Genomic DNA, 27,961 nt, shown 5'->3' with positions numbered 1-27,961 from the left:
TCAGTATATTTAAATGAAGTTGACAATCTCATAATCTCTCAAAGAACCACATTATACAGAAGAAAATAAGTTAAAACCCAATCCCTATAAAAAGTGGTGATTTTATCACCAATAAAATATTTATGGTGTTTTCTTTATCATCTCAATGATTTCATTATAAACATCTTGAGGTGCATTAAGACCAAAAATAAAATCCAAATGAGTGTATGTATGCAGAGTCTTGTGGTAAATCAGGTTGGGGATTTGTGGGACTAAGATGGAGACGTCTTCTGGGTCAGCCACCAAATCTTGTTTACCACTCCACAGTGCAGTTGGCACTCTCATAGATGACAGAGTGTACCTTGGAGGAGTAGACTACATGAACACAAGAGAGAGAGTGTGTGTTTAGAGAGAGCCACAATTCAAAGCCATATCATATCTATTGGTAAGCCAATTCTGCCTATGATTCTATCAAAAGGCTTTACATGTTTCTTCTTTTCTCCTAAATGGGACTACCAGAACCCAAAACTATAATACATGGCTTTGTTTACATTTTTAAAAGAAAAAAAAATGATACCACTATGATGGGAGTAAGAGGAACATCGTTTTTCTTGGTAAATAATTATTATTTAAAATAAAATGTGTAAATATGTTTTCTAACACATATTCATATGATATATTTTTATATTTGCTATACTTTTATATATGTAATAACTAATAATATTCATGCATATATATACATATTCATTCATTTATAGATGTGAATTTCATCTATCTCTCCATTGAACTATCAACACATATAATAAGTCCAAGTAAGGCTAGGATGTGGCCCAAATACCAGAAGAATGAGTCATCTTTTTTTGATCTTGTCACTAGGTTGGCAGGAGAAAGGATGCCCTAGGCTCAGGGAATTTAGATTTTGGCCAGGTATTGAGCTAAGTTTTCTTGCCATTACAGTGAACAAGATAGATGCTTGTAAACTAAAGGACAGTAACACAAAGGGGTTTCATAGCTATTTCAATGTTCACCACCAAAGCCCATTTTGCAGGGAAGCAATATGATGAGGCATGAAGTAGGTTGGATTTGTTGTCAGGAGACCTAGTTTGCTGTTCTAATTGTCTTAATTGACTGCCTCTGTAAAAAGAAAAAAAAATCATCATTTGTTTCCAAAAAATTACCTGATTATAATGAGCCAGATTCTCTTTTCGAGTCCCATAGTCATAAGCTCGTGTAACATTTCGAATGTCATGAAAAGTCTGATAATGAAACATAGAAAAGAATGAACATACATATTGGAAACAATGCCCATCCTCAAGTTCAGTGGTTTAAAAACCCCACTGCATCAAGCCTGGAAAAATTAAACAAACAAATATATAAATCAATGAATGAACAATAAATATATATATACATTTACATGTATATATAAATTATTCCCTCAAAAATAAAAATAAGATACTATGTCCTGTGATCACCAAAAACCTGGAAACACTTAAGTGAAGTAATAAATAGTGAATTGAACAGAACCAGGAGAATATTGTACACAGTAACAGCAATAATGCACTTAACTCTTATCAGCAAGGCAGAGATCTGTGAAAACTCTAAGGGATTCAAGGACACAAAAATTTCTATTTACTCCCATAAAAGGAACTGAGAGAGTCTGAATGCATATTGAAGCATACCATGTCTTCACTTTATCTCCTTCATGAGAGTTTTTCCTATAGAAGCACTGTGTGTTTTCTCTTATAACATAATAAAAATGGAAATATGTGTTGAATGCTAGTATATGTATAAGCTTTTATGTGCTATCTCAGGGAGGGGAGAGAAGTGGCAAAGAGTGAGAGAACATGGATAGCAAAATATCAGAAAATGACTTAAAATTATATCTACATATAATCTGGAAAAATATTTTAAAAGACTCTAAGTCTTAGGCTAAAGAGGAAAAAATGGGTGGGAGCTGGGAACCTTTAAGCTTTTGGGGGTTCCCTGGTACAATAAGAGAACTAAGTATTTATTACATGAAAATAGACAAGTTAATCTGCCTAGAGCTTGAAATCCTGTGGGATGGCTATTGGTCTTTTGATCATTTGCTGATCTCTCTCAGGAGTCTCTCAGCTCACGGAGTTTAGGTCATCTCTAGGCAATCAAGGCTACCCTTGTTTAGTGGGAAGAATGAAAAAATGGAATTTTACCTAAGTAGCTCCAATGTGAGCAGCCTTCCCTTTGAGATTCTATTCTAACTAAGAGAAAGTTAGCTCCCTGGTGATACTGAGAAGACATGGAGTCCAGGGGTGGGTGGAAGAGGCAATGAATGCCACTCTTGAGCATGGTACTTTGGTAACTCTAGACCATTCTATTATGATCCCAGTTGTTATAAGGAAAGGAGAGAATGGGTGCAAAAAGGTGAGAGAGAGATTTTGCACAGAGATCAGTATGCTGGATCTTACCACATGCTCTGGAATGGCAGAGCTTATTCTGAAATATGGGGAATATTATATAAAGATGGACATAGAGAGCTACCGATAGACTTTTGAACTTCCTGTTGGGGGAAAAGCCTGAAGCTGGTAACTTTCTCCTGTTTGCCATCTGTGTGAGACTAAGAAGGGTTTGATTTGCTGTCCCCATGAAGCTGAAGCTACCTACCCTGCAGTCCTGTTTGGATACATCCTGCCTACTTTGTGACCCATTCATGTTCCAGTGTCCTGAGATAGTGTTCCCAATTGCTGAGAAGATCTGTGCACAGTCAGTCAGTGAACCTGTCTGACATGGGAAAGACTACAGCCATCTTAGGCCTAACCAGCCAGGGTTGATCCCTGAGATAAAAGGTCAATCTAAATTAATTTGAAGAACTATATACTTTGCTAACATTTATCTGGGAGGATTATAGTGTCAGGTAGCTAGATAGCTGGAAATTATACAGTCAGTGTAGGGAATTTAGGCATTTGGAAGACCAGAAGAAACTTCTTTGCAGGAGTTGTAGAAGGGGGGGTGTTTAACTAGATTCCTTAGCTTAGGGCATCCTATCCCTTAATCCTCCCTTCCATTTTACCAAGGCTAAAATAAACTCTGATATGTTTTATAAATCTGTCCAAGAGTCTAAGAAGTATGCTGGGCCCTGGGAGAAGCCTTTCAGGCTCTCCTCACTGTGGGTTATGAAGAAACTCTCAATCTTGGTACCTCATTATTATCAAACCCATCTATCCAGACTATCAGCCTATTTCACAGTTAAGCTTCTATCACAGAACTCTGAACTTTGCTGATGAATAATAAAGTAAAAGGAATAATTTTGTTAAACCCTTGTACTTCAGTGTATTGTCTCATAGGTGGATGATTGGTAAGGGTGGGCAATGGGGGTCAAGTGACTTGTCCAGGGTCACACAGCTGGGAAGTGGCTGAGGCCGGGTTTGAACCTTAAAAGGAATAATTTAAAAGAAGCTTATTTTGTAAAGAGGATACAACTCAGAAAAAAAAGAAATCCAAGCTGAGGTGGAAGCTGGCACTAAGAACAGGGTACTAATGAAAAAAGACTTTCCTTGGTGGACATAAAGTTGGGAACTCCCAGCAGACATACTAGACAGGTGTGGGACCAAGGACTTGGTGACTAGGTTGTTTTTCCATAATTCATGGAAGTATTTTGAGAAGAGAGGCTTGAACTTCAGGACCTGGAAGCATTGAACAAATAGTACCTGGGCATAATGGAGAAAGTTCTGGCTAGATGTTCCCTGGAGGCCATGTGACACATAGACATCAATTCGACTCTAAAAGGAGAAAGCAAACATTTAATTTCTCCACAAATTCTACTCCAAGAGCTTCTGACAGCCTGAAATTGGGCCCTGGAAGTCAGTGGAGTCAATTGTTGTGCAGATTCTATTATGCTGGAAATCTCTCCAGACCAGGTCTGTGACCCATTCATGTTCCAGTGTCCTGAGATAGTGTTCCCAATTGGGTTTCTCTCTCAGGACCATCCTGGCTAAACCTAGAGAGAATCACCAGCATTAGGTCCTCCATAGAGTTGAGAAAAAATTGGCTGCAGTAGTCCATGACACAAAGCAAAATTCTCCTTATTCTAATAGAAATGACCCTGAAAAAAAAAAAAAAGAAAGATGGGAAAAGAACATGGATTAAACCATTTCTCTTCTTGCAGACACAGAAAGTATGGAAAGGAAATAATGATTTTTGAAGAGACCTATGGAATCAGACCTTAAGGAATATGAATAACAGGAAGATAACAAATGGACACCCTTGTGTTCCTTTTTTATTCTCTGACTTACTTGACTTTCCTGGAAGTTAAATGGTGAAGTGGATAACGTATTGGACTTTGGAGTCTGGAAAAGTGATTAGATCTCTCCTCAGACATTTACTAGCTGTGTGACCCTGGGCAAATTACTTAACTGTTTCTCTGAGTTGCCTCCTTTGTAAAATAAACTAGAGAAGGAAAAAGCAAATATTCCAGTATCTTTGATAAGAAAACCTCAAAAGGTATAATGAAGCACAGGCAAGATGCGTCAATAGCAATAAAAAAGGCACGGGGAAAAATCTAATGTTAATTGACAAAATGCCAGTTATGATCAACATATATTCAAACTTTTTTCAAATAAAGTCCTTACTAAGGGCAATAGAAGGGAACTGACTGTCACTGAAAAAGTGATATTCTACAGTAGACAGTATCTTTACCCTAACACAACTGAAACAAGTAGAAGAAATGATTCCATTTGGTTTGTCATGCATTAAAAACACCACTTTGTTATTTAGAAGAAAAAATATTCACTTCAAGCAGGACTTTGAAACTTTTTTTGCATTCTAGTCCCTTTGGACTGTCAGTTCAGGAAAAGGATCTAGTCCTCATAGTCATGTTTTGAATGCATATAATAAAGACCATAGGATAATAAGAGAACTAAACATTAATGAACAACAAAGATGCAAAATTTCCCATCCAAGTTCATATCATAGACTCCCTAAAATAGGTCCATAGTATTATTATAATATAAATAAGTGTGGGTTAAAATAAGAAATCCTATGGGTAAACAACTCTTAGGTTGGGTAAGGTGAGGAATGGGGAAGTGGAGTCAAAAGGGTGGGACAGGGAGTGGAAGGGATCAGGTTTTCTATCTTGAAATCACTAAGGGGATTCTCCAAAGTTTGAAAGGAAATATCTACACTATCACTAATCTAACAACTATAGTAACAGGTCCAGCTGTTGTTTGGGATCTCACGTGTGTCCAAAGATCTTAAGTAAATGAATTCAACAGATCCTCAAGATGTACAGGGTAACTGCCAGTTAAATCCAAGTCTGGAAATGGAGCTAGGATTATTGCCATTCAGTGTCCACCACTGAAAATGTCTCAACTCTGCTTGGCCAATCTCGAGCAAACCAGGTCTTGATTGAAATAGTTCTCTTGAAAATAAGCTCCACACACAGGATAAAACAGGCCTCCCTTCTTCCCAGAAGTTCAATTGTCTCCATGCTCTCTGTCAGACCCACAGAATTCTGAAGCTGTCAGCAAGCTGTTGCTGTCCCTCAAATCTCCCTAAGCTAATCTAACTTTCCTTCTAACAATAGTCCCCTTAGAGACTTCTTCATTAAGGCTCTCCCCAAACCAGGTGTCTGACATCCATCTATGAAAAGCAAACAAGATTCCTTCAAATACATAGCAAGAGAAGTAATTTTGTTTGATAACCATCAGTGAGTCCCCAGCAGAGTCGAAATGAAAGAATTCTCAAGGGTTTTTCTTAATATGTAGAAGAGGAGTTAGGGTCAAGACTAATGATGTTATTGGTCTAGGAATCTCTTGGATTGGGAAATCTCTCTACAAATGCTAACTGGTGACTTCTCTGAAATTTAGAGTCCTGGAGTATTGATTAGAGCAGTGGTTCCCAAACTTTTTTGGCCCACCACCCCCTTTCCAGAAAAAATATTACTTAGCCCCCTGGAAATGATTTTTTTTTAATTTTAATAGCAATTAATAGGAAAAATAAATGCACCTGTGGCCATCACCATCCCCCTGGAACACTGCAGCACCCACCAAGGGGTGGTAGCACCCACTTTGTGATCATTGGCTTTGAGCATGGAAAAAGTGACTTCTGCAGTCATACAGTCCATAAAAGGTCATCAGAAACAGCACAAACTGGGCCAAGATGTTAAGCAAATTAGATAGTGTTTAGAAAAGCAAAGAATCCATTGGTCATTTTCAAGAAACAGAAGATAAGACGGATTGGCAATAAAAATGGGAAGAAGGAAAAATTAAAGATGTCCCTTAGGTATGTGTTATTCTGGTTCTACGTATATTCTGGCCACACATTCATACACACACACAAACACACGTACACGCACATACATTCTTTGCTTTTGCTCTCTGGCCATATGGATTCTTGAAATGAGCTTCCCATATATTCTTTCCCTCTTCATGTTTTCTTTATATGTACATAATTACCCAATGGAGATTTGATAAACAATTAAAGAGTGTGCATTAGAAGATTCTTTCTCATCACTGTTCTTACTATACTATTTAATTAACTGCCTTTTGTTATAACAAATAGGTCTTCTGGTTGGTTAGTAAAAGTGCTCCTATTGGAGAGGGACCTTGACCCATGAGTTGAACGACTGCTATCCCAAAGAGTACCTTGAACCTGTAATATATCTTCTGGAAGAACGTTTTGCAAGAGGTACCCGAAAGTCTACATTAAAAAGGCAGAAATAGATAAGTATAATGAAGAATTCTTTAGTAAGTTCATGCATATTTCCAGTACTATTTGAAATACTAGGTGGTATTAGAGAGTATCAGACTTGAATTCAGGAAGAATTAGGTTCAAATTCCACTAGAGATTCTACCACAGACACTGACTAGCTCTCTGGTCTTAGGTAAGACTCTTAATCTCTCTCAGGCTCATTTCTTGGCTCTTTAATATAATATTAATAATAATATTTTCTCAGAAATGAAAGTGCAAGAATTAAATAAAACAATATCCCTAGGTTGCTTTACTAAGCTGAGAGTTGTATTAGAATTGTTGGTTGTTATTACTTGGCTTTTAAATGGATGAGGCATAGACCAAGAAAGTACATGAGTCAAAAGGAAGACTTAGATTCCGGGAATAGGCAGTTTAGACACAGAAAAACTGTGTCTAAAAACTGTGACTATTTTTTTTTCTGATATGGGATTATTTAAGTATTCTATTTCTTCTGCTATTAATCTAAGCAATTTATATTTTTGTGAATATTCATCCATATCACCTAGATTGCTATATTTATTGCCGTATAATTGGGCAAAATCATTTTTAATGATTGCCTTAATTTCCTCTTCATTAGAGGTGAGGTCTCCCTTTTCATCTTTAATACTGTTAATTTGGTTTCTTCTTTCCCTTTTTTTATTAGATTTACCAGTACTTTGTCTATTTTATCTGTTTTTTCAAAGTACCAGCTTCCAGTCTTATTTATTAATTCAATATTTCTTTACTTTTGATTTTATTTATTTCTCCTTTGATTCTTAGTATATCTAATTTAGTTTTCATCTGAAGATTTTTAATTTATTTGATTTCTAGTTTTTTAAGTTGCATGCCCAATTCATTAACCTCTGCCCTCCCTAATTTCTTTATGTATGCACTCAATGATATTAATATCCCCCTTAGTACTGCTTTGGCTGTATCCCATAAGTTTTGGTAAGAAGTCTCATAATTGTCATTGTCTTCAATGAAATTAATTGTTTCTATGATTTGTTCTTTAACTAACTTATTTTGGAGAATCATAATATTTAATTTCCAATTAGTTTTTGGTTTGCCTCTCTATGTACCCTTGCTAATAACTTTTTTTGTGCACTATGATCTGATGAGATTGCATTTACTATATCTCCTTTTTTGCATTTGTTTGCCATGTTTTTATGCCCTAGCACATGGTCAATCTTTGTGAATGTTCCATGTGCTACTGAAAAGAAGGTGTATTCCTTTTGTCCCTATTTATTTTTCTCCATATATCTATTAACTCTAATTTTTTTAAGAATTAATTTGCCTCTCTTGTTTCTTTCCTATTTATTTTTTGGTTTGATTTATCTAGATCTGATAGGGGAAGTTTTACGTCTCCTACTAGTATAGTTTTATTATCTATTTCCTCCATGAGCTCTGGCAGTTTCTCCTTTAGAAATTTAGATGTTAAACCATTTGATGCATACATGTTGAGTACTGATATTTCTTCATTGTTTATACTGTCTTTTAACAGGATGTAATTACCTTCCTTAACTCATTTAATCAGATCTATTTTTACTTTGGCTCTGTCAGAAATTATGATCGCAACTCCTGCCTTCTTTTTCTCAGTTGAAGCCCAATAGATTTTGTTCCAGCCTTTTATTTTTACTCTCTGTGTATCTGCCTGTCTCGTGTGTATTTCTTGTAGACAACATATGATAGTATTTTGGTTTCTAATCAACTCTGCTATTTGCTTCCATTTTATGGGTGAGTTCATCCCATTCACATTCAGAGTTATAATCATCAACTGTGTATTCCCAGACATTTTGATTCCCTCTCCTTGTCCTGCCCTTTCTTCTTTCACTATTTCCCTCTATACCAGTGTTTTGTTTTTAATCAGTCCCCCTAATTCAATCCCTTATTGTACTTCTTTTTATCCCCTCTCCCTTCTTATTTCCTTCTTATTGTTCTTTAGGGTCTTTTAAAGTACCCTCTCTGTCTCTCTCCCTAGTATTGCTTCCCTCCCCATCAGTCCTTTTGTTACCCTTCTATTTCTCTATAGGGCACAAATCAATTATCTCCCCAATGGATCTGCTTATTCTTCTCTTTTTAACTTAATTTCAATGCACTTAAGAATTAAGTATTTCCTCTCTCCAACATCTTTACCCTTCCAGGATATTGGTCTTCTCCCTGTTATACCCATGCACTTCTTTATGGAATATAAATTTACTATATTTTGTCTGTTTTCACATTTCTCTTAATATTATCTCCTTTTCACCCTCTAGTTTTATATGTATTTATACATAGATATCTATATTTGTATCTTGACATTTCATCCTATACAGTTTGTCACTGTTCCCCATAGGTCAACTTCTTCTCGTTACCCTACTGATAATAACAATTTTTAATATTTACCAATATCTTCTTTTCTTCTAGGAATAAAAATAGATTGAACTTATTGGGTCCCTTAAAGAAATTATTTTTTTTTGTTTCCCCCTGCTCTCTTAATTACCTCATGGTGATTCCCTTGAGTTCTGTGTTTAGGCAGCAAACTCTCTGTTTAAGTCTGGTTTTTTCTTTATGAATTTGAATTCTTTCTGAATTTGAAATTCAGAAATTGAACAAGCCATCTAAGAACTCCCTAAGAAAAAATTGCTAGGGCCTGATGGATTCTTATGGTTGCCAGAAATGTGATTAACTCGATTTCAAATTATAATAGACCCAAGTCAGGATGATTTTTATGGAAGTTTATTTACAATTATGAAGGTTGAAGGTAGGGAAATTGAGAGAGAGAAACTCTGGCCCGGACCAGAGATCCAGACCAGATAAGAAATTAGAGGCCCCAGTGAAGGAGCACGGAGGTTAATTAAACAAGGCTTCTAGCACAAGGCCTTTTATAATTAGAAAGGCAAGAGAGGCCTCCTTGAGGGTAGAGCCTCCAGAAACACCAAGGGAGGAGAAAGGAAGTCAGCCTAACTTACCCTCATGACAATTCAGAGGGAAACCCTCTGAAGTCTCGCCAGAGATCCTTCAACACCAAGTTCAAAGAACTAACTGCTCCACAGGAAGTTGCCATCATAATTTAAAAGATAGCGTCTCTCATCACTTCCTGCATCCACCTCCAATTCCAAGTGGACAAATGGCAGCCTCCACACTGTTTTGGACCGCCCAAAGGGCAGTCTTTTTTTTCTGATTTATTACTTATTGTCACGTGTGGGTAAATGATCTTCCCCTCCCCACTTAATTCTAAGTTGGGTGGTGTGACATCATTTCTGATGGCTAGAGTCTAACAATGAATGAGGATGAGCTAATTCCATTGACACAATTCACAAGTGAATTCTATCAAACATTCAAAGAACAACTAATCCCAATGCTATACAAATTATTTGACATCATAAGGAAAGAAGGAGTTCTACCAAATTCCTTTTATGACTCTAATATGATACTGATTCCAAAGCCAGGCAGACCAAAAACAGAGAAAGAAAACTATAGACCAATCTCCCTAATGAACATAGATGCAAAAATCTTAAATAGAATACTAGCAAAAAGACTCCAGAAAGTGATCATGAGGGTCATCCATCATGATCAGGTGGGATTTATACCCAGAATGCAAGGATAGTTTAACATTAGGAAAACCATCCACATAATTGACCATATTAACAAGCTAACAAACAAAAATCACTTGATTATGTCAATAGATGCTTAAAAAGCCTTTGACAAAATTCAACACCCATTCCTACTGAAAACACTAGAAAGTATAGGAATAGAAGGAACTTTCCTAAAAATAATAAACAGTACATATCTAAAACAATCAACAAGCATATGCAATGGCGATAAATTAGAAGCCTTCCCAACAAGATCAGGCATGAAACAAGGATGCCCATTATCACCTCTATTATTTAACATTGTACTAGTAACACTAGCAGTAGCAATTAGAGAAGAAAAAGAAACTGAAGATATTAAAATAGGCAATGAGGAGACTAAGCTATCACTCCTTGTAGATGATATGATAGTATACTTAAAAAATCCTAGAGAATCAACTAAAAAGCTAGTGGAAGTAATCAACAACTTCATCAAAGTTGCAGGATACAAAAAATGCACATAAATCATCAGTATTTCTATATATCTCCAATACATCACAACAGCAAGAGATAGAAAAAGAAATACCACTTAAACTCACTCTAGACTTTGTAAAATACTTAGGAATCTATCTACCAAAACAAACACAGAAATTATGTGAACACAACTACAAAACACTTTCCAAACAATTGAACTAGATCTAAATAATTGGAAAGACATTGATTGCTCATGGGTAGGATGAGCTAACATAAAAAATGACCATTCTACCCAAACAAATTACTTACTTAGTGCTATACCTATCACTATCCAAGAAACTTTTTTACTAAAATAGAAAAATAAACTATAACAAAGTTCATTTGGAAGAACAAAAGATCAAGAATATCAAGGAAAATAATGAAAAAAAATGAAGGAAGCAGTACCAGATATTAAACTATACTATTATGCAATGGTCATCAAAACAATATGGCACTGGCTAAGAGACAGAAGGGAGGATCAGTGGAATAGACTTGGGGTAAGTGATGTCAGCAAGACAGTCTATGATAAACCCAAAGAGCCCAACTTTTAGGACAAAAATCCACTATTTGGCAAAAACTGTTTGGAAAATTGGAAAACAATATGGGAGGGATTAGGTTTAGCTCAACATCTCACACCGTACCCCAAGATAAATTCAGAATGGGTGAATGACTTGAATTTAAAGGAGGAAAGTATAAGAAAATTAGGTAAACATAGAATAGTATACTTGTCAGATCTCTGGGAAAGGAAAGGTTTTAAAAACCAAGAAAGTGTTAGAAAAAATTACAAAATGTAAAATAAATAATTTTGATTACATTAAATTAAAAAGGTTTTGCACAAGCAAAAACAATGCAACCAAAATCAGAAGGGAAACAACAAACTCCAAAAACAAAAATCTTTATAACAAAAAATTCTGACCAAGGTTTAATTACTCAAATATACAAGGAGCTAAGTCAATTGTACAAAAAATCAAGCCATTCCCCAATTGATAAGTGGGCAAGGCACATGAATAGGCAATTTTCAGATAAAGAAATCAAAACTATCAATAAGCACATGAGAAAGTGTTCTAAATTTCTAATAATTAGAGAAATGCAAATCAAAACAACTCTCAGGTATCACCTCACACCCAGAAGATTGGCTAAAATGACAGCAGGGGAGAGTAATGAATGTTGGATGGGATGTGGCAAAATTGGGACATTAATGCATTGCTGGTGGAGTTGTGAATTGATCCAACCATTCTGGATGGCAATTTGGAACTATGCCCAAAGAGCACTAAAAGATTGCCCACCCTTTGATCTAGCCATACCATTGCTGGGTTTGTACCACAAAGAGTTCATAGGGAAAAAGACATGTAAAAATATTTATAGCTGTGTCCTTTGTGTTGGCAAAAAAGTAGAAAATGACAGTATGCCCTTCAATTGGACAATGGCTGAACAAATTGTGTTATCTGTTGGTGATGGAATTCTACTGTGCTCAAAGGAATAATAAACTGGAGATATTCCATGTGAACTGGAATGACCTCAAGGAATTGTTGCAGAGTGAAAGGAGCAGAACCAGGAGAACATTGTACACAGAGACAGATACACTGTGGTAAAATTGAATGAAATGGACTTCTGTATTAGCTGTAATGCAATGATCCAGAACACTTCTGAGGGATTAATTGAAAAGAATGCTATCCACTTTCAGAGGAAGATCTACAGGAGTGGAATCACAGAAGAAAAACAATTGCTTGAACCCATGAGTTGATGTGGACATGATTTGGGATGTAGACTCTAAATGATCACCCTAGTGCTATTATCAATACTATGGAAATAGGTCTTGATCTATGACACATGAAGAAACAGTGGAAATGCATGCCTTTTATGAGAGGTGGAGGATTTGGGGTGGAGGGAAGAGTAAGAACAGGAATCATATAACTATGGAAAAAATTTTTCTAAAAAATTTTTTTTAAAAAAAGAGAAAAAAATACGGTAAAAAAATTGGAAATCTGGGAAGATAGTCGTTTAGACACAGCAAAACTCCAAACCTCCAAAATTCTTCCACACTAATAAAAAACAAAGTGTTTTGAGGGGACAGAAAACCAAATCTAACAACAGGACGGAGCTAGGGGATCTTCCTGCTGGACTTAGCTCAAGAGATATGCCAAAAAAACTGAATTCTTGAACTGTTGGGTGTGAGGGAAACAAAGAAGGAAGATCCCAGGAACCCTCCCCCACTTGCTGTGCTGAATCTCCAGTGGTTCCAGAATCTCTGTGTGGGCAAGGATGCTAGTCTGGAGGGAGTGCTTTGCTGGCACAGCTGTGCCAGGCTTTGGTTGTTGAACACTGATGGCAGGGGGGTGGCTGGAAGATAAACACAGAGAGGGGCAGCCTAGTCACAGCAAAAATGTTCCATCTTACTCCTCCCCCCCCCTTTTTCTCCTCCTCCACCTTTTCTGGAGGCTTTGGTCTCAGGGCACATCAAGCTCTGCCGATCAACTCCACCCTGGCTTAATCTCATCAATAAGGCAGATAAGAAATCTTCAGAGGGAAGAGAAGCTCCAACACCCCTCCTCCATAGACTGCAGTGAAAGTAACTATAAGCTTATGTTGTCAGGTGGGGAAGATCTTACCACAGAGCTCATTAAAACCATTAGCTTAACCTAATCAATCAGCAGAGCAGAGAAAAAGCCCCTTCAGGACAGAATGGTCCAAACCCACAGATCCAGCAAATAATCATAGGAGCAAGATTAAAGCCAATTTTTTTGGGGGGGGGCAGGGTAAAGAAGGAAAAGATATGAGTAAACAGCAGAAAAAGAAAAAAGAAATTACAATTGACAGCTTCTATCTAGGAAATGAGCAAAAAGTAAATGAAACAGGGGAGGTCCAAGGAACTCCAAGAAAAAACACAGAAACTCCGGTGAATTGGACATGGGCTTTGGAAGAACTCAAAATACAATTCAAAAAAACAATTAAGAGAGACTGAGGAAAATTGGAAAAAGGAAATACATGAAGTAAAACAAGAAAATAGTGTCTTTAAATCCAAAATTGGCCAGCTTGAAAACGAGGCAAAGAAAGGGAAAGATGACCTGCAAAGAAAATAAGACCAGAAGGAGAAGGATGACCAATAAGCCAGGGATGAAATTCAGTCTTTAAATATTAGAATCCAACAACTAGAAGCAAATAACTTCACAAGGCAGCAAGAATCTATAAAACAAAATCAAAAGATTTTGAGAAATTTGAGGAAAATATGAAACACTTCATTGACAAAACGTCAGATCTTGAAAACAGATCCAGGAGAGACAATTTAAGAATTATTGGACTACTGGAACATCATGACAAAAGGAAAAGCCTGGACATCATCCTACAGAAAATTATCCAAAAATACTACCCCAAAATTCTCAAACAAGAGGGAGAAGTGGAGATTGAAAGAATCCACAGATTACCTCCTACATTTTGTTCACAATTGACAATGCCCAGGAAAATCAAAGCCAAATTCAAGAACTACCAGACCATGGGAAAAATATTAAAAGCTGCTAAGAAGTCATTCAGATACCATGGGACCACAGTTAGGATAATACAGGATCTGGCTGCATCTATACTGAAGGACAGGAAGGCATGGAAAAAACAATTTTAAGATAAAGAATTAAAAACTATCAATAAGCACATGAAAAAAAGTGTTCTAAATCTCTTATAATTAGAGAAATGCAAATCAAAACAACTCTGAGGTACCACCTCATATCTAGAAGATTGGCTAAAATGATAGCAGGAGAGAATAATGAATGTTGGAGGGGATGTGGCAAAATTGGGACATTAATGCATTGCTGGTGGAGTTGTGAATTGATCCAACCATTCTGGATGGCAATTTGGAACTATGCCCAAAGAGAGCTAAAATAATGCCTGTCCTTTGACCCAGCCATACCACTGCCGGGTTTATACCTCAAAGAGATCATAGAGGAAAAGACATGTACAAAAATTTTATAACCATGCTCTTTGTGGAGGGAAAAAACTGGAAAATGGGGGCATGCCCTTCAATTGGGGAATGGGTGAACAAATTGTGGTATATGCTGGTGATAGAATACTACTGTGCTCAAAGTAATAATAAACTGGAGGAATTCCATGTGAACTGGAGTGACCTCCAGGAATTGATGCAGAGTGAAAGGAGCAGAGACAGAAGAACATTGTACACAGAGACTGATACACTGTGGTAAAATCAAATGTAATGGATTTCTGTACTAGCAGCCATGAAATGATCCGAATAATTCTGAGAGTCTAATGAGAAAGAAATCTATCCACATTCAGAGAAAGAACTATGGGAGTATAAACACAGAAAAAAAGAAACTGCTTGAACACATGGGTTGATATGGATGATTTGGGATGTAGACTCTAAAAGACCACCCCAGTGCAACTATCAACAATATGAAAATTGGTTTTGATCAATACATGTAAAACTCAGTGGAACTGCACATTGGCTACAGGGAGGGTGGGGAGAGGTTTGGGGGGGGGTGAGGAAAAAAACATGAATCATGTAACCATAGAAAAATTTTTAAAAAAAGAAAATTTAAATTTTTTTTTAAAAATGGAAGCCTTGTGCTTCTCCATAGCTTTATCCTTTGGATAGGTAAAGTAAATTGTTTAGCTTGTCTCTCATATAAAAATGACATGTCACTAACATCTGAGAAGAGGGAAAAGGAACACTCATACCGTGTTTAAGTTTTTTGGTTCAAATCCAAACAAACTGAAGAAGATTTTGCCACAGATGGTACCAATTATCTTATTGTTGCATACTGTAGTGGCCAGAACCTTGTTGATGACAGTTTCAGGCAGGAAGTCCTTGTTACCTAGTAAAAGCTGTGAAGGAAAAACCAAAATCAAATTTGGCAGCCATGAAAAGGGGGAAAGTTGAATTAAAAAAAAATAACAGCTCCCCATTCCCAAACCATGAGATACTGAACCCCCACTTTCAGCCATTCTTCCTTGAATTCTTAAGAGATATAATGTGAAGGGCCCTGAGTATTATGGCCCATGCGATACAAGAATCAGAATCTCAGATGTGGACAAGGACAAAAAAGGACTGAAAAGGCACCAACAATATTCTCAAAAGTAGCCATCTAGGCCTTGCCTGAACACTTCAAGTATGGGGAAAATAATAAAGCATCTACTCTGTATAAAGTATTATGCTAAGAACACTTTACAGATAATGTTACCTTTCATCATAACAACACCCCTGGGAAGTCGGTGTCATTATTATCCCTAAGTTATCAGTGAAGAAACTGAAGCAGATAAAGGTTAAGTAACTGACCCAGGTCACATAGCTAACAAGAGTTAGCAGAATTCAAACTGGTCTTCTGACTCAAAATCCAGCATTCTGTCTATATGGTATCTTGGTGGTACAACAGACAGGATTCTGCATTTGGAATTAGGATACCATAAATTTGAATTCTGCCTTAGACATTTATAAGCTTTGTGACCCTAGTTCAATATTCAACCTCTAGGGAAAAAACAATGGCAGAAACCAGGAAAAGACCAATATCTCACACTCTATACCAAGATAAGGTAAAAATGGGTATATGATTTAGATACAAAGGGTGATACTATAAATAATTTAGAGGAACATAGAATAGTTTACCTGCCATATATATGGAAAAGGGAAACATTACAAGATATAAAATGAATAATTTTGCCTATCTTAAATGAAAATATCTGTACAAACAAAACCAATGTAACCAATATTAGAAGGGAAACAATGAACTGGGAAAATATTTTATAATGAGTTTCTCTGAAAAGGGTATCATTTCTCAAATATATAAAGAATTAAATCAAATTTACAAGAATTCAAGTCATTTCACATTTGCCAAATGGACAAAAATATGAATAAGCAGTTTTCAAATGAAGAAATCAAAGCTACCAATAATCATATAAAATGTTCTAAATCTCTCTTCTTAAAATAAATGCGAATTAAAACAGCTCTGAGGTACCTTCTCACATTTATCAGATTGACCTAATATGACATTAAAGGAGAATGACAAATGTTAGAGTGGATGTAGCAAAACTGGGCCACTAATGCATTGGTGGTGAAATTTTGAAATGATTCAACTATTCTTAGGGCAATTTGGAACTATACTCAAAGGCTATAAACCAAAAGCATATTCTTTGATCCAGCAATACAACTATTGGGTGTGTACTCTGAAGCAATTTTAAAAAGAGGATGAAAGGGGGCAGCTGGGTAGCTCAGTGGAGTGAGAGTCAGGCCTAGAGACAGGAGGTCCTAGGTTCAAACCCGGCCTCAGCCACTTCCTAGCTGTGTGACCCTGGGCAAGTCACTTGACCCCCATTGCCCACCCTTACCAATCTTCCACCTGTGAGACTGAAGTACAAGGGTTTAAAAAAAAAGAGGATGAAAGGGCCTAATTGTACAAAGTTATTTCTTGCAGTTCTTTTAGTCATGGCAAAGAATTGGAAATGGAAAGGATGTTCATCGATTGGGAAATGGCTGAATAAATTGTGACATGTGATGGTGATGAAATAGTATTGTGTTGTAAGGAATTATGAATAGAATTTCAGAAACAGCTGGAAAGACTTAGCTGAACTGATGCAGAACAAAATGTGCAGAACCAGAACATTGTTTACAGTAGCAACAATATTATGGAATGATCAACCGTAAGTTAGCATTATTGACAATACAATGATCCAGAATAATTTTGGGGGGGTTATGACAAAGAAAACTATCCCCCTCCAGAGAAAGAACTGCTGGAGAAGGAATGCAGATGAAAGCATATGATTTTCCCCTTGTTTATTTCACTTTTGTTTTGCAGTTTTGCTATTATATGACTTTTCTTTTACAAAAAATAAATAATACGAAAATGTGCTCTGCATCATAATACATGTATAACCCAGATTAAATTGTTTATCAGCTCTGGAAGCAGGGAGGGGAGGGAGGTATGATGACAATATGAGTCATATAACTTCTGAAATTTATGTGGAGATTTGTTATTACATGCAATTGATAAAAATATATTTTTTTATAATAAAAAAATTTAAATCTCTAATGTCTAGGTTATTCTCTGTGTTAAAGACTGCATTAATCTTGGCCAGTCTTCAAGCTGCCTTTAACCTTCTTTAGTTTCCATGTCCTCATGGTCAAAATAGTGATAATAAAATCACCTTCTTCCCAGGGTTGTTGCAAGGGTCAAATGAGATCCTATAAATAAAATAATTTACAAACCATATGGCATAATATGAATGTTTGACACTATTACCATTATCTACCTATTATCTCTCTGTTACACCATGCTGATCCACTTTGTTCTCATCATGCAAAGAAGAAAGCAAATTTCACTTCCAAATGATGGAATTTCATATACTCAAAGAAAGCTCTCATGCTCCTTCTCTACTCTTTGAATTTTCTCTTCTCAAAGATAAAGAACCTTATTTCTTTGACTCAGGTTCATGTGACAGAATCACCAAGTTCATCAGCTGGACACTCTCATTTGAATGTCTCATTTCCCATTAGATACCCTCATTTTTTTACTTCCTCGACTTTTCCATCATACAGCACCAAGCACCACCTGCAGATTCATTGTTGGCAATTCTCATCATCTAGCAAGTTCCAGTCAGCCTTGGGACTCAAATTTCATGAGTACCATATGTCCCTCTGATAGCAGGGGAGATTCATAACATCCTCTACCTAAGGGCAAGGAACAGGATAGACATATCTTTTGATAACTCTTCATTTTTGTCCAGACATCTCTGATTTCTCAGCCATACCCCTGCACCAGGTGGGGCCCTTTCCCGTTCCTTTCAGCTTTCTTTTCTGTGTTATATTTTTCATTGGATTATAAACTCTTTAAGGATAAGGACTGTCTTTTGATTTTATGGTTGTATATCCAGTGGTTAGCATAGTGCCTGGCCCATGGTAATTACCTAAAAAATGTTAATTGACTACTGACTCTCAGGAAGGGACATGTTTGCATAGGAGGGTGTATACAAAATCATCTTGCAGAAAGGATGGCATTGGGAACTGGACTCAAGCTTTGTTGCTCTGGTGACTCCCTAGAAAAGGGAAATTCTTCCAATGAAGATTGTCAATTTTCTGACCTTAGAGTTCTAGAGTGCTGCCTAGATCTCTGAGTAGTTCAGTGGGGTCTGCTTAGAATCTGTAGCCCATATGTGTTAGAGGCAAAACCTGAACACAAGACTTCCTGTTTTCAAGGCCAACTCTCTCTCCAATATACCTCATTGCCTAGAGCTAAACATAAAAAGTAAGGCAATAAACACAAAATGAAGATCATGAGAGGGAAAGGAAGGCCATAGTGCCTGATAGCATTAGGGAGAATTAATGTTAGCAACAGGTTTGAGGTGAATTTTGAATGAAATTCAGAATTCTAAGAGGCAACATCAAAGAGGGACCCAAGGTCAGATATGGGAGACAGCTAGAGCTATAAACTGATGACTGTCTAATTAGCTACAGTCAAGAGAGAAAGATTTACCAATAACATTCTAACAAGGTGCCTAATTATTTAGTTCTTTCCTCTATATGGCCCTAAGATATTGTCCCAATCCAAATTTCCCATTATAAAGATTAGGAAACCAAAGTCCACAGAGAAAGAAAGACTTATCCAAAATCATGTAAGCACTGAGCCTCAGAGCCAAGATGATGAAGACAGGAATTGGGCAAGATCAACCCTAAGGTTCTCTTTGACTGAACTGTTTTTCATTCTGAAGCATTAGAATGGATCTGTTCTTACACAGAAAAATTTTCTTCCCCATCTCTATGTAAATGGCTTGCCTTTGGAATTGTGCTTGGATTTATTCACTCTGAAATGCATCATATATTACCAGAATCCATGCTCTACTTCTTCTCATTTATTTCCTGTTCAATTCCAGTTTGCCAAAGGAATTACATACCTTGAAAACTGACTGACGCACCAACAAAATAATCTGAAAAGGAACACTTCTGACTTGCTGAATGGAAAACACTGGAGCTAAGGCATAAAAAGCTTTGACTTTCTGGACCAGTTCAGGTAAGGTAGAGAATGCCAGGAAACCTGAAAGACAACAGGAGATTGGGTTTTACTAGATTTGACCTGTGAAGACCCTTCCAATTCTCAACAAGGCCCTTTTGATTCTGTGAAGCAGAAGCCACAAGGGAATGCTTAGCCACTCAGAGAACAGCCCTAGGAATCATACTGACCCTGGCCAATGGGTAAATCACAGAGTTAAAGAATCTCCAAATTAAGCCTCAGAGGTCAGCTAGTCTTCCCTACTATCTGACAAATGAGTTTCTCCCTGGGCACTCATATATCCTGTCTCCTTTTCTCCACTCACAGGGTCTTAGTTTATACCTCAATAAACAAAGATAGAGCCAATTAAGCCAACTCATTTTAAAGAACAGTTGATTCAGTGTTATTTAAAATATCCTTGTTGTATTTTTAAAGCAAAACATTAAACGAAGAGATCATCTCATGAGAGATTTAAGAAACCATCACATAGAACCCATATCACGTAGAGCAAAAGAAAGCTTAGAGGTCATCTTCTCAAATCCCTCCTTTCACCAATGAGAAAACTAAGTTTTAAGGGAATTAAGTTACTTTCCCAAAGTTACATGAGTGGTAAGACCATGTAGGATGCTCCTCTCCTTCCTGACAAGGATGCCAGGTAATCAAAGGGTGAAAAGAGTCTAAACCAAGTACAAAGAGAAGACATCTTTATCGTTCAACATAATTTCTTGTATACCTTAGGCTGTCATTTCAGGAACAAGAGGTTTAAGTATTATCCCATTGTGCCAGTGTTCCTGTTCCTCCTTACTTATGTCTTGAGTGTGTTGTCTTTTGCTTGGATAATTCAGAATTCACTCTTTTCTCAACTGAAATGAATGCTATCACTGATACTGTTCTAAAGATTCCCTCTAATAATCTGAATGTTATATCAGGGTCACTGCACTGCTAGATGAGAGAAATTCTGCAGATATTGCCTTTCTAGCTCTTTTTGGCATTTCTTCTCCTTTTGATAATTTGCAAAGTGTAAGATGAAACCAAAGAGCTGTTTTGATTTACAAATCTCTTATTAGTGATTAAGGGGAATTTTTCATGTAATTTTTTAATATTTATGGATACATTTAAGAATTTTCTATTTATATTATTTGACCACTTATCTATCCATATATGTATATATACATGCATTTGTAGAGGTGAATCTATAAACAATTATTCGTATATTTGTTTAAATATCTTAAATATCAAATCTTTATCAGAAATTTTTGATACAAATATTTTCCCCATTCAGCAATTTTTCTTATTAGATGCATTAATTATATTTATGCAAAAGCTTTTTACTTTCATGTAACGAAAGTCATCACTTGAATGTTTTGTGATTGATTTTATCCCTTGCCTGCTTTAGAGAACATCTCCTTCCTGTAGCTATAAGAAGTACAGAACCTGTTTGCCTTCCATTTATTAACATCCCCACCTTTGTTATAAAAGTCATGTATCTATTTAGAATGTGTTGTGAGTGTGGGATAAGATACACTCTAATTCCTGACAGGCTGCTCTCCAGGGCTATCTAGATTTCAGTAAAGTGTTCATCAAAGTCTCTCATGCTGTTCATGTTGAAGATAAAAAGAGCAATGAACTACAGAAATAGAAGGTTATGCTTATTTAGGAATGGTTGAATGACTCAACCTTTAGAATAACCACTAAGGAATCAGAAAGAACTTTATCAATGCTAACTTTGTGCCAAACATAAGAAAAGGCATGGGGGATACAAAGAAAAGTGAAACAGGAGACTCCATCCTCAAGGAGCTTTTATTCCAATAGGAGAAGATGACATTCTGACAAATAAGCAGAGAGAAACATAGAGAACATATGGGATAAAAACTTTGAAAGCTCTGCACTAGCACATGTAGGACCAGGAAGGGGCTTCTCTCTATAAAGGGTGATATTTGAACTCAATATTGAAGGACAATGGGAATCCCAATAAGTGCATATGAAAAGGGAGGACATTCTAGGGTGGATGCTAATGAATGCAAGGCACAGAAACGGAAGGATACATCCTCCATGGAATAGCAAAAGTATCTATTTGCTTGGGCTTTAGAGCATAGAAAAGAGAGAAATGCCTAATAATTCTACAAAGTTAGACTGTGACCTGCCTGTAAAGAGGTTTAAATGACCATTATGTAGAGATGAAGTTTAGGAGAAATATCAGAAGACTGTTGCAATAGTTTATGGGATAGGCAAGTGGAGAGAAGGGCATTTATATGAGAAATGTTGTGAAGTTAACAACAAGAGGAATTGGCAATAATTTGGATGTGTGGGTTAGTGGAGAGTGAAGAACTTAAGATGATAATTAAATTTTGGCCTTGGAGACCAGAAAGCTGGTGGCAGTCCTGACAGAAATACAGAGGTTCAGAAGAGTGGTTAGTCTGAGACAAGAGATAAAAATTTCCATTTGAACACTTTAACTTTGAGATGTCTAAAGAATACCCAAAGGTACCACTTCACACCAAGAAAATTAGCTAACATGACAGCAAAGGAAAGTAATAAATGTTGGAGGAGATGTGGCAAAATTGGGACATTAATGCATTGCTAGTGGAGTTGTAAATTGATGAAACCTTTCTGGATGACAATTTGGAACTATGCCCAAAAGGCATTAAAAGACTGCCTGCCCTTTGATCCAACCATACCACTGCTGGGTTTATAGCCCAGAGATAATAAGAAAAAAGACTTATAAAAAACATTTATAACTGAGCTCTTTGTGATAACAAAAAATTGGAAAATGAGGGGAATGGCTGAACACATTGTGGTATCTGCTGATGATGGAATACTATTGTGCTGAAAAGAATAATGAACTGGACGAATTCCATGTGAACTGGAATAACCTCCAGGAATTGATGCAGAGTGAAAGGAGTAGAACCAGGAGAACCTTATAAACAGAGAAAAATGCACTGTGGTGTAATCAAATGTAGTGGACTTTTCTATTAGCAACAATGCAATGATCCAAGACATTTCTGAGGGACCTATGAGAAAGAACACTATCCACATCCAGAAAAATAACTATGGGAGTAGAAACACAGAAGAAAAAGAACTGCTTGGTCACATGGGTCAATGGGGATATGATTCAGGAGATAGACTATAAATGACCACCCTAGTGCAAATATCAATAATGTGGAAATAGGTCTTGATCAGTGACACAAGTAAAAAACCCAGTGGAATTGCATGTTGGATATGAAAGGGGGATTGAAGAAGAGGAGAGAAAGAATGTGAATTATGTAACCATGGAAAAATTCTCTTAATTAATCAATTAAATAAAATTTTAAAAAAGAATCCCCAGTTTGCACAGCCCAGTGCATACTGGGTATTGTTCGTCTTGTACTTAGGAGAAAAATAAGTGTTGGGGATAAATTTTCTGGAAGATACATATCTCAACCCATGGCAGCGAATGAGATCACTAAGTGAGAGTGAAGAGAAGAAAGTGAACCTAGAATGAGGGGAATATTCACATCTGGGGGCTGTGAGGTTGATCAAGACCTAGCAGAGGGGACTGAGAAGAAGACAATATCACCAAAACCTTGAACAAGTCAAAAGAGTTAAAGACTGAGAAAAGGCCATTGGATTTGCCAATTATGAAATCAACCCATTATTGAACGTGGGCTCAAAAAATAAAAACCATAAAAAATGTAGTGAGGCTCGACAATCAAACCAAAAAGTGATCTGAGCTAGTAGGAAGCATTAATTTGGCATGGGCATCATCACTAGGAAGGTAATAATTACTAGTTTTGTGTCCAAGTCACATAACACATGAAGTCATGTCTTCATTTGGGACACCACATCATAGAATGAGCATGCATGAGCTGGAAAGCACTCAGTGAAGGCTGATCAGGAAGGCAAAGACATTTGTGTTCATCCCTCTTGAATATTATCAGGTAGTCCCTTAGCCTGAGCAAAACAGGTGAAACATAATCATAGTCTTCAAGTTTTTAAGTCGCTCTCATGTAGAAAAAGGATTAGACTTCCTTAACTTAGCTCCACAACTGGGAACCCTGACAAATGGTTACCTTTCTTCAACCTAGAGGTCTAAGTTGAAGAGAAACTCATTCCCTCTTAAATTATTCCATTCTCTTTCAGAAAGTTCTCTTTGTTAGGATGTTTTCCTAGCTCACTCAAATCTGTCTTTCTCTAGTTTCTACACTATGCTCCTTTTCCAGACCTCTAGGGGCAAGATGAATAAATCTTCCCTCTTGCACAAAAAGCCCTCTGAATACAGGGAGTGTCTTTTATTCCCCATCCCATTTCCCTTTACTTCTACCCTGCTCCATCTCCTCTCTTCCAGGTTCACATTTAGTGTCTAGTTAGAGATGAGTTACTCTTTCTTGCCCATCTCCCCCACACACAACCACAAAAACTTGGACTTCATCAAGGAGGGATGAGGTGAAAGTTCTCAGATACTAAACAGTCTGACCATACCAATGAGTGTGCCTTGAGAATGGCCCACATAATGTATCTTCTGCCCAGTTTTTTTCACAATGTAGTCAATTGAGGCTGGAAGATCATATATAGCCATTTCATCAAAACTGCAAAAAGACAAACAACAATGTATTCAGATCTACATCTGAACTATGTTTTCAACATATGACTAACTACACCCCTTCTTTGTCCTTAGCTAAAAACAGAATCCAGTTCTTGACCTTCAAATATATCTGTATAAGGTGATCTAAAAGGTATGTCAGAATCATTCCAGCAATGATCTCAAATATAGCCAGAACCAAAGGAAACTGTCATTGTGGAATGATGCCTAAAATTTTAAAATTACTTTATAACACAGATAATGTTAAGTTGTAGCTTTCTAATTTGATATGTAGCTATGGGGTTTTGTTTCTCCTTGAGTTTGATACCAGTCAACAAGAGCTTCATTAGAAATAAAGCAAAGGTATCATAGAAAAGCAGATACCAAGATAGAATGAATTCTCTTCAAAAATGGATGATTTTTCAAGGCAAAATTTACAATGACATAGCATCACTTGCAAGAAACTAAATAAAGATGGCATTATTTCATTCCTTAATGCTATTTGATTGAAAGATCAAAAGTACACAAAACCTACAATTGAGTTTTCTCTACCTGAATGCCCAATACTCTTTGGAATATCTTGACAAGGTGGCATGTTTCAGGGAATAGGTATTCCCCCGGCTGTTTCCCATCCACACATCAAAACCTGCATCTGCCAGGATGAAGGCCAGGCTATTATTGGGAAGGTTACTGATCCAGCTGACAGCTGATGACAGCAAACCATGCTGCAAAAGTATAACAGGTCTCTGACCTGAAAGAGAAACATATTGAATACTCACAACCAAATTTCTGCCACATTGGCATTGAAAATCTCTCCTTGGATGTGTGGAGTTTGGATTCCCAGTGAAATGTACAAACCACAGGAGCTAAGAGGTGAAATTATAGCCATCCATCAGAGGAAAAAAGACTTACCTGTTGTTTAAAATAATATTTCCTGCCTAGACAAACTCAAAATGGGTAAATGGCTTAAATATAAAGAGTGAAATCATAAATAAATTAAGTGAACATAGAATAATATACCTTTCAGATCTGTGGGAAAGGAAGAAATTTAAGATTAAGCAAGAGATAGAAAACATTGTAAATTATAAAATGAATGACTGAATATATCAAATTAAAAAGGTTTTGTACAAACAATACCAATGCAACCAAAATAAGAAGGAAAGCAACAAACTGGGAGAACATTTTTATAACAAAACTCTCTGACAAAGGTTTAAATTCCCCAAATATATGAAAAAACTCTCAAATTTACAAAAAAAATCAAGCCATTCCCCAATCAACAAATGGTCAAGGGACATGAATAGGCAATTTTCGTATGAAAAACTCAAAACTATTAATAAGCACATGAAAAAAACTGTTCTAAATCCCTCCTGATTAGAGGAATACAAATTAAAACAATTCTGAGGTACCTCCTCACACTTAGCAGACTAGCCAATATGACAGCAAAGTAAAGTGATAAATGTTGGAGGAGATGTGGCAAAATTTGGAAGCTAATAAACTCCTGGTGAAGTTGTGAAGTGGTCCAACCATTCTGGAGGGCAATTTGGAACTATGCGCAAAGGGCTTTAAAAGACTGCCTACCCTTTGATCCAGTCATACCACTGTTGGGTTTTTACCCAGATCAGATAATAAAGAAAAAACTTGTACAAAAATATTTGTATAAGAGCTCTTTGTGGTGACAAAAAATTGGAAAATATGGGGATATCCATTGATTGGGGAATGACTAAACAAATTGTGGTATGTGATGGTGATGGAATATTATTGTGCTGAAAGGAATAATGAAATGGAGGAATTTCATGTGAACTGGAAAGACCTCCAGGAATTGATGCAAAGTGAAAGGAGTAGAACCAGGAGAACATTGTACCCAGAGACTCATACATCATGGCACAATCTAATGTAATGGATTTCTCTACTAGCAGCAATACAATGACTAAGGACAATCCAGAGGAATTTATGAGAAAGAACACTCTCCACATCCAGAGAAAGAACTGTGAGAACAGAAACACAGAAGAAAAACATAGGATTAATCATTTAATTTGATAAAGATATGAGTAGTGTACTGATGTTAAAAGATCACTGTACTGCAAATATGAATCACATTCAAATAGGTTTTGAACAATGATACATGTATAGCCCAATGCAATTGCTTGTCATCTCTGGAAGGAGAGGGAAAGGGGAGGGGGGGGATCATGAATCATGTAACCATGGAATAATATTCTAAACAAAAAAGAAAAAGAGAAAAAGAAATTAGGCACTCAGTATGTACCAGTGTCAGTTGTGTATGTGTCAGTTGTCTCTGCATGAGTCTGCTAAGTACCCAGTGAAGTACCTGAGTCTGAGCTAGGGCTATCAAAGAATCATGAAGTATTCTCCCAGAAAACTGTGGACAAGAGTACATTGGTCAACAGAAAAAGACTTGCCGGCCACTCTTCCTTAGAAAAAAATGAAGAGAACTTAGACATTCAGTTCACCCCAGATTTTGGGTAGCCACACACCCTTCATTCTCTTTCACTTTATTGTCAGGTCCTTCAGTATCCAATATTCCACAGAAAGTTGTGGGTGTGATTCCCTTGGATAAGAGAGGTTTCTTAAGCTTTTTCCATGGTCCAGTTGACTTCAAAATCCTTTTCCTATTCTATTTTTCTCTAAAGGGAAGACAAGGCCTTCAGTTCAGAAATATTTTTTGACTTAAGAATAAAAATTGTTAGGAGTGGAAGTGATATTAGGTTATCTAATATAATCCTCCCATTGGAAAAAGAAAAATAGAGAAGCCCAGAGAGAAGTGGTTTGTCCACATAGCCAGTAAACAACAGGCTGGGATTCCACCCCTGATACTTGTCCTCCAAACTTGGATATCTTTCACTTGGTACATACCTGGTCCTTTATTGTCTGCTCTTCCATAAGGAATTCTATGAAGAGTAAGGATATATGAATCAGCAGTTACAACTTCATGCTCTTCAAGTGAGTATTTCCAGTAGCGAATGATCTGACTCTAGTTGGAAAAAAGCTACATTCAGTCTAGGGTACTGGAAACCCCTTTTTTACCATTCCAATTCCATTATTTTACTTCCTAATAAACATATAATTTTCTACTGTTAGTGCTTAAACTCTTAAATATTAACAAAAAATTGAAATCATAGATACAACAATGAGTTGAATGTGATTTTTCCTAATAAGAAAACTTACAGCACTTAAAAGAACTTCAGGATTCACAGGTCTCTTGAGAAAACGGGAAATACATTCTGTTCCCAGTGCCTGGATCATTAATGCTGCAATGACAAATCTCCACATTTTGTTTTCCCCTGGAGCATGGAGATCAATGGCACTGCATAAACATTGACAAGGACAATAATCTTAGAAACACAGATTGAAAGCATCAAACAAGTAATAGAAAGCACTAAAGTCTTATGATTATAAGCAAAGATGCAGGAAGGAATTCTTGAAGATACCAGAGTCATGAGCCAGTGGATAAACATGTATGAAGAGTAGAAAGAATGAGTGAAAAATTACAGAGGAGACTCTCCAGGGAGTCAGGAGGTGGTGAGCAAAAGGGCACAAATAGGGAAATTGACTTTGATGAAAAAGACCAAACAAAATAACAAGAATGGTATGGAGAGAAAATTATGCATGATATTTGAGAGAAAAGAGCATTCATCTTGTTAATGTAGTCATATCCTCCAAAAAAC

The 27,961-nt window shown here is 36.7% G+C and overlaps 1 protein-coding gene across 1 annotated transcript; it reads right to left on the bottom strand.

Annotated features, from left to right (window-relative positions):
• Positions 1-120: 120 nt before the first annotated feature.
• On the bottom strand, positions 121-27,566 carry LOC123234438 (gastric triacylglycerol lipase-like). Its single transcript, XM_044660338.1, has 10 exons — positions 27,462-27,566; positions 27,150-27,267; positions 24,831-25,029; positions 24,179-24,285; positions 19,684-19,765; positions 16,666-16,696; positions 15,423-15,569; positions 3,663-3,734; positions 1,158-1,235; positions 121-354 (listed from the first exon to the last, which is right to left on the bottom strand). The coding sequence occupies exons 1-10, from the start codon at positions 27,564-27,566 to the stop codon at positions 121-123; spliced, it is 1,173 nt and encodes a 390-aa protein (XP_044516273.1).
• Positions 27,567-27,961: the final 395 nt, after the last annotated feature.

This window comes from Gracilinanus agilis, chromosome 2 (genome assembly GCF_016433145.1).
Source record: "Gracilinanus agilis isolate LMUSP501 chromosome 2, AgileGrace, whole genome shotgun sequence".
NCBI lineage: Eukaryota > Metazoa > Chordata > Mammalia > Didelphimorphia > Didelphidae > Gracilinanus > Gracilinanus agilis.
The sequence above is the reverse complement of the archived record's forward strand: the minus strand, read 5'-3'. Positions and strand labels throughout refer to the sequence as shown.